This window comes from Pichia kudriavzevii, chromosome 5 (genome assembly GCF_003054445.1).
Source record: "Pichia kudriavzevii chromosome 5, complete sequence".
Lineage (NCBI taxonomy): Eukaryota > Fungi > Ascomycota > Pichiomycetes > Pichiales > Pichiaceae > Pichia > Pichia kudriavzevii.
The window spans coordinates 865,585-878,852 of NC_042510.1; the positions used below are offsets into that span (position 1 = coordinate 865,585).

A 13,268-nucleotide genomic window follows, 5' to 3' on the forward strand; every position below is an offset into this window, starting at 1 on the left:
TGACATCACGTAAACACCGAATCGGGGAAGGGTGTCTCGAAACGAACAAGACAGAGTGCATATTCTTATTTGATATTTCCTATGATATGCATGGCTTAACAGTGGTGGTTATAGTTTGCTATAGAGGTTGGGAATCTTGTTCTTACTCGTGTCATTGACATCCCCCCCTCCCCTACCTCACATACAGACGTCTCCATCAAACAAGTGAACCCCTCATTCTAATGTGGTCACGTCGGCTGGTGTTTACTCCGACTCTTCCTAGAACATCGAGGGTCCCAACCTCTCTATTTTTCATCAAACCATTCACTCCTTTAACAAATGTCTCTAATCCGCTCATACATTTGAGATTGGCTTCTTCATCTAACAAGACAACTTCAAATACTAGTACTAGTGCCAACAAACCAAACTTAGTCACAAACTCAAAACAGGCAAGGGCAGCACCTTCCTTACCTAGTGTCTCCCAGCTGAAAATTATTGCCGATTTATTGGCTTATCTGTGGCCAAAGGATAAACCTTGGGTTAAATTCAGAGTAGTTACGGCTTTGTCTCTATTGATTTCCGCAAAGTTACTCAATGTCCAGGTCCCATTCTTCTTTAAGTCAATCATCGACCAGATGAATGTAGATTGGCAATCGTTATCTGATTCAATGACTTCCAATTTGCCGGATTCCGCCTTGACCAACGCCATTGTGGAAAATGCTCCAATAGTTCCACCTGCTATAGGTGCCCTTATTTTGGCTTATGGATTGTCTAGATTTGGTGCCGTATTATTTGGTGAATTGAGAAATGCAATCTTTGCCTCTGTTGCTCAAGGTACCATCAAATCCGTTGCCAAAAACACCTTTGTCCACTTATTAAACATGGATTTATCTTATCATCTATCCAGACAAACCGGTGGCTTGACAAGAGCTATCGAAAGAGGTACAAAGGGTATCTCCTATGTCTTAACAGCAATGGTTTTCCACATTATTCCAATCACTTTTGAGATTTCGGTTGTTTGTGGTATTTTGACCTATAATTATGGTGCTTCATTTGCAGCAGTCACTTTATTGACAATGTTAGCATATACCATCTTCACCATCAGAACAACAACATGGAGAACAGGGTTCAGACGTGCTGCCAATAAGGCTGATCAACAAGCTGCATCTGTGGCCCTTGATTCGTTGATAAACTATGAAGCTGTTAAGATTTTCAACAATGAGGCATTACAAGCGAAAAAGTATGATGCGGCATTGTCTAAATACAGGGATGAATCCATTAAAGTTGGTACGTCTCTAGCATTTTTAAATTCAGGTCAAAATTTTATCTTTACAACTGCATTAACGGCAATGATGTATATGGCCTGCCAAGGTGTAGTTGCTGGTTCTCTAACCGTTGGTGATTTAGTCTTAATTAACCAATTGGTGTTCCAGTTATCTGTCCCACTAAATTTCTTAGGTTCTGTTTACCGTGAATTGAAACAGAGTTTATTAGATATGGAAGCTCTATTTAAATTACAGAAGCAACCAATTAAAATTAAGTCGAAGCCAAATGCTCTACCAATCAAAGTTGATAAGGGTGAGATTAAATTTGAGAATGTTGATTTCTCCTACGTTGAAGGCAGAAAAATCTTGAATGGTTGTTCCTTCACAATCCCTGCCGGTAAAAAGGTGGCAATTGTGGGTCCATCAGGTAGTGGTAAATCGACAATCTTGAGGTTGTTGTTTAGATTCTATGATATCGATCCTTCTAAGAAGTCATCAATCCAAATTGACGGCCAAGATATCAGAGATGTGGATTTAGATTCATTGCGTAGAGAAATTGCAGTTGTTCCACAGGACACGCCTTTATTCAATGCTTCACTGTTGGAGAACCTAAGATATGCAAAACCTAATGCCAGCGACGAAGAAATCAATGATATTATTTACCGTGTTAAATTGGATAATTTGATTCGGTCATTACCTGAAGGTGTTCATACGATGGTAGGTGAGAGAGGCTTGATGATATCAGGAGGTGAAAAGCAAAGGGTTGCAATTGGCCGTGCAGTCTTGAAAGATTCTCCAATTATTGGTTTAGATGAGGCAACCTCCGCATTGGATACAAGTACAGAGCAAGAGATTTTGAATACGTTGAAAGACATACTTGCGAATGAAAAAGTAAGGAGGACCTCCATTTGGGTTGCCCATAGATTAAGGACAATTATGGATGCCGACAAAATCATTGTTTTGAAGCAAGGTACCGTTGTTGAAGAAGGTACCCATAAGGAATTGATTGCCAAGGGTGGCGAATATGCTAAGATGTGGGAAATTCAAGAAGTGTGGGAGGAAGAAGATGTCGATATTCTTGAAGAGGAAGCCAAGGAAAAAAGGGAGGAGAAGGAGCAACAAGAGACTAAATAATCTATTGGACGATCTCTATGTGTGTACTTATTTATTTATTCAGTTATTAATTAAATTATTTATTTATTAAAAGAACAGTAATACTTTGTTAAATAACAAAAAGCCATTATTTTTATTTGAGTAATAAAGTTATATATAAACCTCTGGATATTTTGGGAGAGGGCAGCAAATGCAAACCATTTATAACAAGACCATAGCAGCTAATGCCAATAAACCTGCTCCCGGTTCAAGGTAAGATGCACCACCTTTAGAAGTCTTGGACTTTGCATGGTGGTCCGAGTCTTCTGAGGTTTTAGGCTCGGACTTCTCTAACTTAGATTCAAGTCTGGAGGAGTACCATGGTAAGTTAACAACAAATGAGGAAAGGTCCAATATTGTGGTGAAGGAATCATCAGTGTAAGTATCAATTCTGCTGAAAGCAGACTCTAACTCAGTGTGCTTCGACATACGAAACATACTCGGATTTGTGATGCTTCAAGTCATGTTCAAGGACTTTTTCAGAATCTTCTGCCTTGGTGGTGGCCAAGAGGGTAGCAATAGATAAAATAACGGATAAAGAAAGTTGCATTTTTGTTTGTTGAAGGATTTACTCAAGAAGGACCTTGAATAACTACTCAAGGTTGGAAAGACCAGCTCCTTTTATACTTATCTGTTCCAAAATAGGCACTTGGCTATTTCCAAAGTTCACGTGTTTTAGTTGCTGACTATTTCCAAAAATCATCTGCGATGCAAATCATTACATATAGCCGAGATAATTTTCCTGCTATACTGTAGCGTTTTTCTTTTTCGCTCTGATAAACCCGAGCAGCCTTATTTAAACTATGCGCCGAACACACCTATAGTTTCTTTTGTCTTCCAGGAAAATAGAGCCGGGGTATTATATAATGCCTTGCCAAAGGCAAAAGAAAACTAACAGACACAAGTATGCTCTGATGGTGGTAATACCCAAAAGTATTGGTTTAGTCCTGAACGAGGCCTGTGTATGCATATACGAAGGCTATTTGTTCCAGGGACTTCAACCTGTAGTAGATATCGTATACTCTTTCTCCGACTAGCCATGGTGCAATCTACTGCCCAAAGGTGAGGAACACTATTGACAGGTTTCTATTTGAATGTGCCGTGATTTCCTGAGAACCCAATATCGGTCATCGCATGAACAGTCATCTATCTCCGACATGTGGTGTTAGTAATTACTCGAATAGGAAAGCCAGACAAGCACACCGAGGGGGTTGTATAGAGCAAGTCAGGGTTGGAGACCTAGATACTCTGCGTTTGGGGGGCTAGTATACTAAAGGGGGGGGGGGGGGGGAGATTTCTATAGTAGGCGACACAGATAACCAAATAGTACCTACATCAGGAATCAAATAGTACCGGAGCAACTAAAAATAATACCGAATGGCAACTATAAATATACAACTGAGGGGCGCACCAAACCGGACAGAATTCGACAATGCTCTGGCTCTTCCATTGAGGATGGCCAACACTATAAGACCATCTGCAGACAGCCATCCATCGCGGCCAGCCGTAGGTAATATCAGATCTGACGAGAGTGGTGCACCTACATGCAATGATCTACGGTTGTCTCTCATTGGAAGCATGCTACAGTGAAGACAGAGAGAGAGTGTGTGAGTGAGAATGTGTTTACCGCCATATTTGGTCGAAACCATTCTCGTCACACCTGTTCACCGAAGAATCTGCTGCGTCCAGGATAACAAGACGGCCACATTCTGTTATAGGTGTCTGCACACCGTGCTTTTCCATATGGAACCTGTTGGATGGTTCTTTTTTTGCTTTTTTTTTTCTTTGTTGAAGACTCTAACCTGGCTGACTGTATAACCGTGTGTGGAAACTGCAAACTGTAAGGTCCAAAGTGGTTCTTTACTGATCTGCCGTGTATTTCTGGCATCCAACATACTAGGGTAACAGAGACCGGTCCTTCAACAACATACTAGGGTAGCAGAGACCGACCATTATAGACGTTGCTTGTCTTGCACATGGTCTATCAAAAAGAAAACGGTGTAGATGCTGGAATTCCTACACCCAGTCTACGGCGACCACAATGGTACCCTTCATTACTTTTGCACAACAGAAATAACACACATATATAGACGTGAATACTCGTCAACGGGGTGAGTCAAACTGTTGCTACACCTTCTCTAAGAGTACTTTCGGCTGCAGATCCAGATCTTGAAGATTATGGTCCTCTTTCCCACCTTCTCCTTTCCACTTCCATATTCGGTTGTGCCCCTCCAACCCTTTTCTTGTTTCCCTTCTTCTCCTTGTCCTTGTCCTTGTACTTCTCCTTCACCTTCTCAATTCCGTTTCCGTTTCTCAGTTTGTTCCTTTTGAACTCCTCATGTTGTCTGGAAACGCCGCTAATTCCGAACAAAAGCATGAAAAACACTTTTCGAGGTAGCGATAGTTTTAAAGGATCGTGGTGACAATTGCATGTGCACCAGGGGCTGCAGTTTGTAGCTCAAGTGTATGGCATTTACTTGTTCTTCTTCTTTCATTCCCTCCATTTGTTTAGAGGATGGCGTGAGTATTCATACGCAGTCAGACCAGCACATACCTAGCGATGTTACCGAGAGTGGTCCAGGAACTTATCCAGGCGTCGAGGAAGACAGCCAGGGAGTTCAGGAAGGCCCTAGACGATGTGGCGGAGCTGCTCAACGAGAGACAGTTGGAACAGGCGTTGCGAGAGAGGGGTCAACCGGTTAAAGTACCAGTGAGGTCAAGAGGCAACGATAGTAGACACCCACTGCAGAGAAGACATTTCTCCACTTCTAGGAACGCCAAGTTCAACGCCAGCAATATTTCTTTGAACTTCAAGAGTATCAGAGATGTTAGACTCAAACAGAATAATATTCGGACCAGAATATCGGTCACAAACACCCTAAGGGCAGCCACTTACCAAGCCCAGCCATTCAGAAGTCCGATTCGGGGTTGCCTTTTCACTAGAGGCCCAGGATCTTCTCTGTACAACCATTTCCCTAGACACAATGCCAGAATGTATTCTACCTTTGGTCCAAATATGACTCATCAAGTTATTGAAAACTTATCTCAGAGTATTAGGATGCTTTTCATCAAGGGTGGAGAGACTGCGCAAAATATGATGACCAAAGAGTCTAGCTTCAAAGTCCTTAATAATGATACGTTTGCAGAGAAGGATATCGAATTGGCAGGGAAAGTATCGGATTTCTCTGGCTTGAGAGAAAATGGCTGTATTGTTACCTTTGACTTGATAACTCCATCGATACAGTACATTCCAGATTCAGGCTTCTTTGACAATGATTCATCAGAGAAGTTCCATTCTATCTTTGAGTCTTCAATGAAACACCAAGAAAAAGTTCTAAATGACGTTCAATTATTCCGTAATAACATTGGATCGACAAGTTTCAAATTCGAGAGAAAGAACGACAGAAACCGATTGAAGTTTTACGTTCCCAGTTGTGATCTAATGAAGATGGAATATCTATTACAAGAAGCTGGAATTCAAACAGCGGTGGTCTTGGTTAATAGAGAATCTCCAACTTCTTCCTTTGACAATATATCCAATTATTCAGGCCCCGAACTTGTATCAGACTCAGATAACGATTCCGTTTTATCGACTGATGATGACTTATCAGATTACTTTGCATCTAATTCAGATGAGAGGGTGTCTGTTTTGTCTTCATCTAATGACTATTACGATACACTACCTTCTTCAATGGTAGTTGTATAAGTTAGTAGGCTTTTCAAGGTATATATTTCACGGTTTTTTTGATCTCTTTATTTTTTGGCTTTTATGATACAGGTTAGGTTATTTTTGCAGTTCTTTTTATTCTTTATAGTTTGCTACCTTTCGTGGTAGTTCAATAAGTAAATCAAATGAATTTATGACACTGAGCGAGCCTTTTTTTTTTAAAATTAGATATGCGAAGGTCTGCTAGCAGAACACGACGCACCGATACTATAATTGTAATCGCAAACCAACCCCTATTGGATAGATTGTTTCTGACCTGCTCACGTTGAAGATACAAGCGAGATGGAACAAGAGAGAATTGATACGTCTACATCTAAAGACTCTAATACTTCATTTGCAAGCGCAATGGATAATACCGGGACCTCACTTTCAGGAACCAATGAGGAAGAACGTGGTACTGTCAGAAACGAGACGGGAGAACAAGGTAATAGTGACCAATCAGGAACATCGCAAGAGCATGAGAAGGAGGAAAATGTAGATGAGGAGGATGAAGATTTATTTGCTGCATATGAGATAGATCATCCGGTCTCTCAACCTGGAAACGAGGAAACTGAGGCGGCAAATGCATCTGAGCATATACAACTAGAGGGATCTCGAGACGAACAAGAGGTTCAAACGAAAGAAGAAGATAGTTCGTCAGTGAAACCAGACTTGCCACCGAGGGATACCACAACGGATGTACCAGTCTCTACAGGGAAGCCAGACTTGCCGCCAAGGGATGTCACCAATATGCCACGTTCAGAAGAAGCGTCAGAAGTCGACGCGGAGAAGGATGATCAATACACTGCTAACACATCGGTGGAGTCTGAGCATCCATCGGTTATAGTCAATACAAGAAGGAACAACATTGCAGGTGTACCGAAAACCCCAACCTGGTTTGATTTCGAACATGCAGGCACCGACATGTATACCAGCACATTAGATTCATTATCTTCGCCAGTAAACATGAACATGGCTTATACTAGATTCCAAGAGAATGAGGATAAGTTGCTGCAAAAGGAACCAGTGGAAAGAGATGACATTATGCACAGCCGTGATAGTTTGAAGAAGACGTTTAACGAGATCAAAACTGGAGTTAGTATTACCCAGAATGAACAGCTAATCAACCAGATTGATTGGGAGTTTTGGTCCGAAGTTTTCAATGATTATAGTAGCATTGTGAAAAACAAGCAATCTGAATTAAGGAAAAACATAACTAAGGGAATACCAATGGAATTAAGAGGAATGGCATGGCAGATTATCTGTGATTCCAACTCAATGAGATTAAAAGAGTTTTTCATAAATACACGGAACAGCAGATCTGATTTTGAAAAACTGATCAGACGTGACTTGGCAAGGACACGGTTTATAAAGGATGCCCAAATCCGTGATAAAATTGAAGAGTTATTCAGTATTATCAAAACTTACAGCTTGTATGACCATGAAGTTGGATACACACAGGGCATGGCCTTTATAACAGTCCCGCTGTTAATGAATATGGAACCAGATGCTGCATTTTGCATGCTAGTTCGGCTGATGTTTACATACGGCTTTCGTGAGCTCTATTTACCGGAGATGCCAGGGTTGCACCTGAGAATTTACCAATTTGATAGATTAATGGAGGATACCCTACCGGAACTATACAATCATTTGGAAAACCAAAATATCAAATCCTCAATGTATGCAATACAGTGGTTTATGACCTTGTTTGCCTACAAGTTCCCACTTGATATGGTATTGAGGATTTACGATGTTGTGGTTGCTGAAGGTTTAGAGTCAATTTTGAAATTTGCGTTGAATTTAATGATGAAGAATGAACAGCATTTGTTAACGCTAAAGTTTGATTCTTTGCTTGATTTTCTAAAGGAGAAGATCTTTTACTATTATCAAGAAACCCCAAATCCAAACGAGGAGACGGCTAATGAGGCCACATACCAAATCGATAAATTCATAAGCGATGCTATGGAGATCAACATCTTGCCGTTGACACTTCAAAGATATACTACCGAATTTGACGAAATTGACAAGCTTGAAAAATTACGTGAAGAACAGGCCAAAGATTTACAGTCACAGAACGGTTTGTTAACAAAAGAGATTCGTAAAATTGAAGCCTTATATGCCGTTCTCAATAAAGAGCACGTTGAAATAGCGGATGAAATGATTCAAGGAAAGATCAAGATTGGGTCGTTGGAGGAAGAAAATCAGTTTTTAAAGGAGCAAATAGAACAATTGGAGACCCGATTGGCCAATCTCAAGGCAAATTCCGATACAAAGGTTGATTTCACAACATCTACCAAGGAAATCGGTACTGGACTCGATGAGGAGATCCAAAGTGCCATGGAGAAGAATCTCGAAGTGATGGACCAAAATAGGATTTTGGAAGATCAGTTGGCCGAGTTGGAAGAGGAGAACAGGCAGTTGAAAGAGGCGAAAACCAAGGTCAGTTCTGTCTTTGGCGGCCTGAAGAAGGGTAAATTCTGGTAGCTACGAATCCCAATATACATTGCTTCTATATTTATATGATTGTACGTCTATTTGTATGCTTGATGTGGTTTTAGTTTATTTTTCATGTATAGTCCCATATAAGTATTTGACAAGGCAAATGCGAAATTTGCAAATTAGGCAATTTTCCAGCGTACGAATAATAACGGATATTTTTCGACATGAATATCAGCGATAGGTCTCCAAGGATAAGTGTACACACAAGTTGGTGACTCTCTTTAGGTTTGTTGTTAATTTGAGGACAAGTCTATATCACGAGTGACAATGGATGCATTCAGAGGTGTCATTAAAGGAGTTCGTGGGTTTTCCACCACGGTTTGCAGTAGTGCACGTGCATACAAGAGTGTTGTCAACAGGCAGTTAAAGAAAACACCAGAGTACAAAGTTGGAGATCCGAGAAGCCCAAGACTATGGGTTCCAAAGGAGATTAGCAAATACCCAGCGTATCCATATGGGGAGTCCAGACTTTTCAAGAGAAGTGACAGAGGCCTCTATGGAGGACAAGTGGTTTCGTTTGGTAATAAGGTCAGTGAAATGGGCAATAGAAGTAGAAGATCGTGGTTGCCTAACGCGATTGTCAAGAGTCTATGGTCCGAATCTTTGAACAAGGTGATCAAGATGAGGTTAACAGCAAGGGTTTTGAGAACAATCACCAAGGAAGGTGGTTTAGACAACTACTTGACGAAGGACAAGCAGGCAAGAATTAAGGAGCTAGGACTATTTGGATGGAGACTAAGACACGACGTCCTAAAGGCTAGAGCATTGGCCAAGCTCCCTCCTAGATACCAGGTCTTCAAGAAGGAAGACGGTTCTGAAGTCAAAGTTTACTTTGATGGGGAATACCAAGGCCAACCAGTCAAACTAACCATCGGTAAGAGAAAGCTACTACAACAGTTATTCCCGGCTGTTAAGAATAATACCGTTGGTAATTTGTCATTTGCATCGTTCAACGTCGGACGTGCCAATAAGGATATTGGAGAAATCATGGCCGAATGTGAAAAATTGAATGTTGATTTGAAGAACTACATTTTATAAATCTCTGACTAAGTTGGCCGTTGCCTCTGCTCGAGACCTCCAACACAACATGGAACTTTGTACATAGGAATCAATATATCGCTTCTGCTGTTAGATTTAGTTTGTTGTGTTACACCAATGATCAATATTAGAGCTCCCGATATGTATTTACAACTAATCTATATATATATATGTATAGCTAAATGAATATAAAATCATAAATAACTCAGAAATGTAATATTCCCCAATAAGGAAACACACCTGCGCACCGCACGCGATGCGAGCACACCCGCGCACCGCACGTTGTATATGATTGTAATTATATTCTTTCAAGCGTCGCTGTAAACTTCCCGCCTTCCAACAGCGGCGCCCCCCCCTCTCACTTCCCCAGTGGCAAATCCGCCCGCCTTCCTGAATCTCAGTTTCCGCCCGCTTGCAGTAACGAAATATTGGTATAGTAAAATTTTCAGAAAGATTGTGGTTATACAAGTTGCACTTTGAAGAGTTTGAACTTTTGTTTAGATAGAAGAAGTTTTGTACGATTCATATAGATATACACAATGGCTGCATCCGGTATGTACATTATATATGAAACTAGAACATAGGGCAGTTTGTGAAGAAACGAGACCTGGGAGATTTTCAAGGAGAAATGTGTGAACAGCTGAAAGAAATTGTAACCCAACACCGTCATGGCCGATCAATATGGTTGGAATGGGCAATAAGAATGGACGCAGAGTAACACTGTGACACTTGACTACATTGAATAATGAAGTATATGTTTTTGCAGACGCAAAATACTAGTGACCGGTGAATAACAGCAAACACACGAGAAATTACCAGAATCGATATAGAGAGAACATACAATTGTAAATAAAGAATATCATTATATTTTTCTCTTTAAGCAGCAAATCATTATTGTGAAGCACCAACTATGCTTAATGTCACAAGAAACTCCGAGTTTGGCGTTGAATATCTTCTGAACCCACTAAGCGAGAAAGAGAGAGATGGAAGCACAAGCTATGTTTTTCTTTTGTAGAGCAAACAGAGTACTAACATTATCGTTGATTTTTGCATTACACAGGTATCATTATTGGTTCTAACAAAGGCCACAAGGTCGAAGCAAAGGCTGTTCCAGCAAGACAATCCTTCAAGAAGGGTTCTAAGTCCCAAAGAACCACTTTTGTCAGATCTTTAATCAGAGAAGTTGCTGGTTTAGCACCATATGAAAGAAGAGTTGTTGAATTGATCAGAAACGCTGGTGAAAAGAGAGCAAAGAAGTTTGCAAAGAAGAGATTAGGTACTCAGAAGAGAGCTTTAGCAAAGGTTGAAGAAATGAACGCAATCATTGCTCAATCCAGAAAGCACTAAGTTTAATGTATTTAAATTTTGTATACAACAACACCTCTTTTTAATCTATAAACCCATTCAGTTGACAGTTTGATGGCCATCTGCCATGGGATATGCATTGACTGCATTTGAAACTGTATCTATTGTTGGGGATATCCCATCAACACGGACAACACGCATGTAGCAATTTTTTTTGCCACTTCACTCCGTAAGACGCCAAAGTTTGTATACCGACAAGACTGTTGCGATATCGGACAACGATCGTAAAGCCGATTGGTGTTCCAAGTACTTGCCCTTGTCACGTTTCTCAAGCAGAAGGGCTAAGGACAGACATGTACAAACAAGTTGCCCGTCTTCAGGCTGTTGCAAGGTACTCTACAGAGCCCAAGGCTGCGCCACCCAGTTTTTTCCACAATCAAAGTGTGATTCCATTGAAACACGGTGAAGCCGTCAAGGAGGCCACCGTGGCGCCAGACACCGTGGAGTCAGGGCCAAAGGCCATGTCATTGGCGGCACCGGCGGCACCGGCGGCACCATTGAAGCCACCTACTGTGTTTGGTGGAACAAGCAATGGACGGGATAGTCAGGACTATTTCAGCAGTTACAAGGAGTTTTGCAGAGGCATGGCGTATTTGGGAGTTGGGATAGGGGTTGTATATTTTATGTTTGACCAGCACGAGAGGTTGGATGAGAGTGAGCGGCACATGAAGGTGATGCGGAAGAAGCAACGTGAGCTGGCTACGCAGATGCAGACGTACAAGAGTAAGCTCAACAAGATGGCTGTGGAGAATGCCAAAAAGAACGTTCTAGTTCAGGGCAAGATGCAGATGCATATAGCGTTATTACGACAACAGTTGGAGAAGGCTGGAATGAAGCCTGTCTCTATAGAGGAGGCTATTGATAAGTTCCAGGAGAGCGTGAAGGTTGAAGTTGTTGGGAATGCTGTGTCGCTGTGGGTTCCCGGTGAGGACGACATCAAGCGGTCCATTCCGGATCCACACGAGTACAAGAAGTGAGTTGCTGTTGATGCAGACGGATGCGTGTAAATAGTGGAGATATGTGTAGACGATTTAGATATACCATTGTGGAAGTTTTGTAATATGCTATAGTATACTATAATATGCGATAGTATAGTATAATATACTCTTTATACTATAATATACTCTTTATACTATAATATACTCTTTATACTATAATATACTCTTTATACTATAATATACTACAATATATTGTAATATACTCTTTATACTGTATATGATACAATTCAATATACGTTGGAATAGTATTACTTGCCCCTTCAAAAAACCCTCGTCTTTGAATGACGTGCCCACTCGCGTCTCCATACGAAAACTATAAAAGGGCACTACTCCCTTCTCATTAGGTACTACCAAATCCTTTTGAAACTGGGTTCCTTTAACAACAATGTTTTTTAACCAATAGGCGCCCATTAGAGTTGCGATGCAGGTGTTCAGTACCTGTGTAGTGCTGTGGGTCAGCCTTAGATCAATGTTGGACTGGCGGATGCTACTCTGGTTTGTTTCGGCTTTTAATGTCGTGTCTGCACTTTCTCTGTGCTGACTATGCGGCCCTTAACTCACATTTAACTATATACACTGGTTTTACCGTAGAGTATTTTAAAGTAGACAAGTATAGACAAGTATCTGAAGTATTTGGCATTATGTGAAGTATTTCATGTTGGTAAATGTCACTCTCACCTTATAAGCTTGGCGTCCAACTGCTCCTGTTTACGCTGTTCCACCTTGAACTCAAGAAGTCGTGGAACGGGACAGCATGGAGACCGTGCCTCTTGACCATTCTCCCTATAGAAATTGCTGCAGCATTCATATAGAGAGTCTATAAGGACAGTACATTTCGACTCATCGTACCCATGTCGTTTGAGACAAGCTTGGATAGCACAGGCTTGTGGTTTGCATGGGTCTGTGCACGTGCTCGACATGATGTACTGCTCTCTTGAAAAGGAGCTACAGAAACCAATGAAAGGATATGCAGATTGCTATACACTACTTTGATACATTGTAGTGATGTAGTGTTGTAATGTTGAAGTGTTTTTTTTTATTTATTGATTTTTATTTATTGATTTTTATTTATTGATTTTTTTTTCGCGCCTTTGCAGAAAAAAAAATCTTTTTTTCTCAAACAAATATTTTCACCCCCCCCCCCCCCCCTCCTCCCCCACAGCAACACTGCCCAATCGGGCAATTTCGGGTAAGTTAAGCGCCTTATTATGTACTCTTTTTTTTTAAGGCCAACTTTGGAAACCTTTTTCTTTGTTACCCAATTTC

At 41.0% G+C, this 13,268-nt stretch overlaps 7 protein-coding genes across 7 annotated transcripts; 6 read left to right on the forward strand and 1 right to left on the reverse strand.

The window, feature by feature from the left end:
- Nucleotides 1-221: 221 nt before the first annotated feature.
- C5L36_0E04120 (uncharacterized protein) lies at nt 222-2,378 on the forward strand (the record flags this gene model as incomplete). The annotated part of the gene is made up of 1 exon (XM_029467973.1): nt 222-2,378. One exon carries the CDS (start codon nt 222-224, stop codon nt 2,376-2,378), a length of 2,157 nt encoding a protein of 718 aa, XP_029323833.1.
- Nucleotides 2,379-4,956: 2,578 nt separating this feature from the next.
- C5L36_0E04130 (uncharacterized protein) lies at nt 4,957-6,102 on the forward strand (the record flags this gene model as incomplete). Its single annotated transcript, XM_029467974.1, has 1 exon — nt 4,957-6,102. One exon carries the CDS (start codon nt 4,957-4,959, stop codon nt 6,100-6,102), a length of 1,146 nt encoding a protein of 381 aa, XP_029323834.1.
- A 303-nt stretch (nt 6,103-6,405) lies between these two features.
- Nucleotides 6,406-8,586, forward strand: C5L36_0E04140 (uncharacterized protein; the record flags this gene model as incomplete). The annotated part of the gene is made up of 1 exon (XM_029467975.1): nt 6,406-8,586. The coding sequence occupies one exon, from the start codon at nt 6,406-6,408 to the stop codon at nt 8,584-8,586; it is 2,181 nt and encodes a 726-aa protein (XP_029323835.1).
- A 282-nt stretch (nt 8,587-8,868) lies between these two features.
- On the forward strand, nt 8,869-9,639 carry C5L36_0E04150 (uncharacterized protein; the record flags this gene model as incomplete). Its single annotated transcript, XM_029467976.1, has 1 exon — nt 8,869-9,639. The coding sequence occupies one exon, from the start codon at nt 8,869-8,871 to the stop codon at nt 9,637-9,639; it is 771 nt and encodes a 256-aa protein (XP_029323836.1).
- Nucleotides 9,640-10,178: 539 nt separating this feature from the next.
- Nucleotides 10,179-10,986, forward strand: C5L36_0E04160 (uncharacterized protein; the record flags this gene model as incomplete). The annotated part of the gene is made up of 2 exons (XM_029467977.1): nt 10,179-10,191; nt 10,700-10,986. 2 exons carry the CDS (start codon nt 10,179-10,181, stop codon nt 10,984-10,986), a joined length of 300 nt encoding a protein of 99 aa, XP_029323837.1.
- A 311-nt stretch (nt 10,987-11,297) lies between these two features.
- On the forward strand, nt 11,298-11,981 carry C5L36_0E04170 (uncharacterized protein; the record flags this gene model as incomplete). Its single annotated transcript, XM_029467978.1, has 1 exon — nt 11,298-11,981. One exon carries the CDS (start codon nt 11,298-11,300, stop codon nt 11,979-11,981), a length of 684 nt encoding a protein of 227 aa, XP_029323838.1.
- A 695-nt stretch (nt 11,982-12,676) lies between these two features.
- C5L36_0E04180 (uncharacterized protein) lies at nt 12,677-12,922 on the reverse strand (the record flags this gene model as incomplete). The annotated part of the gene is made up of 1 exon (XM_029467979.1): nt 12,677-12,922. The coding sequence occupies one exon, from the start codon at nt 12,920-12,922 to the stop codon at nt 12,677-12,679; it is 246 nt and encodes an 81-aa protein (XP_029323839.1).
- Nucleotides 12,923-13,268: the final 346 nt, after the last annotated feature.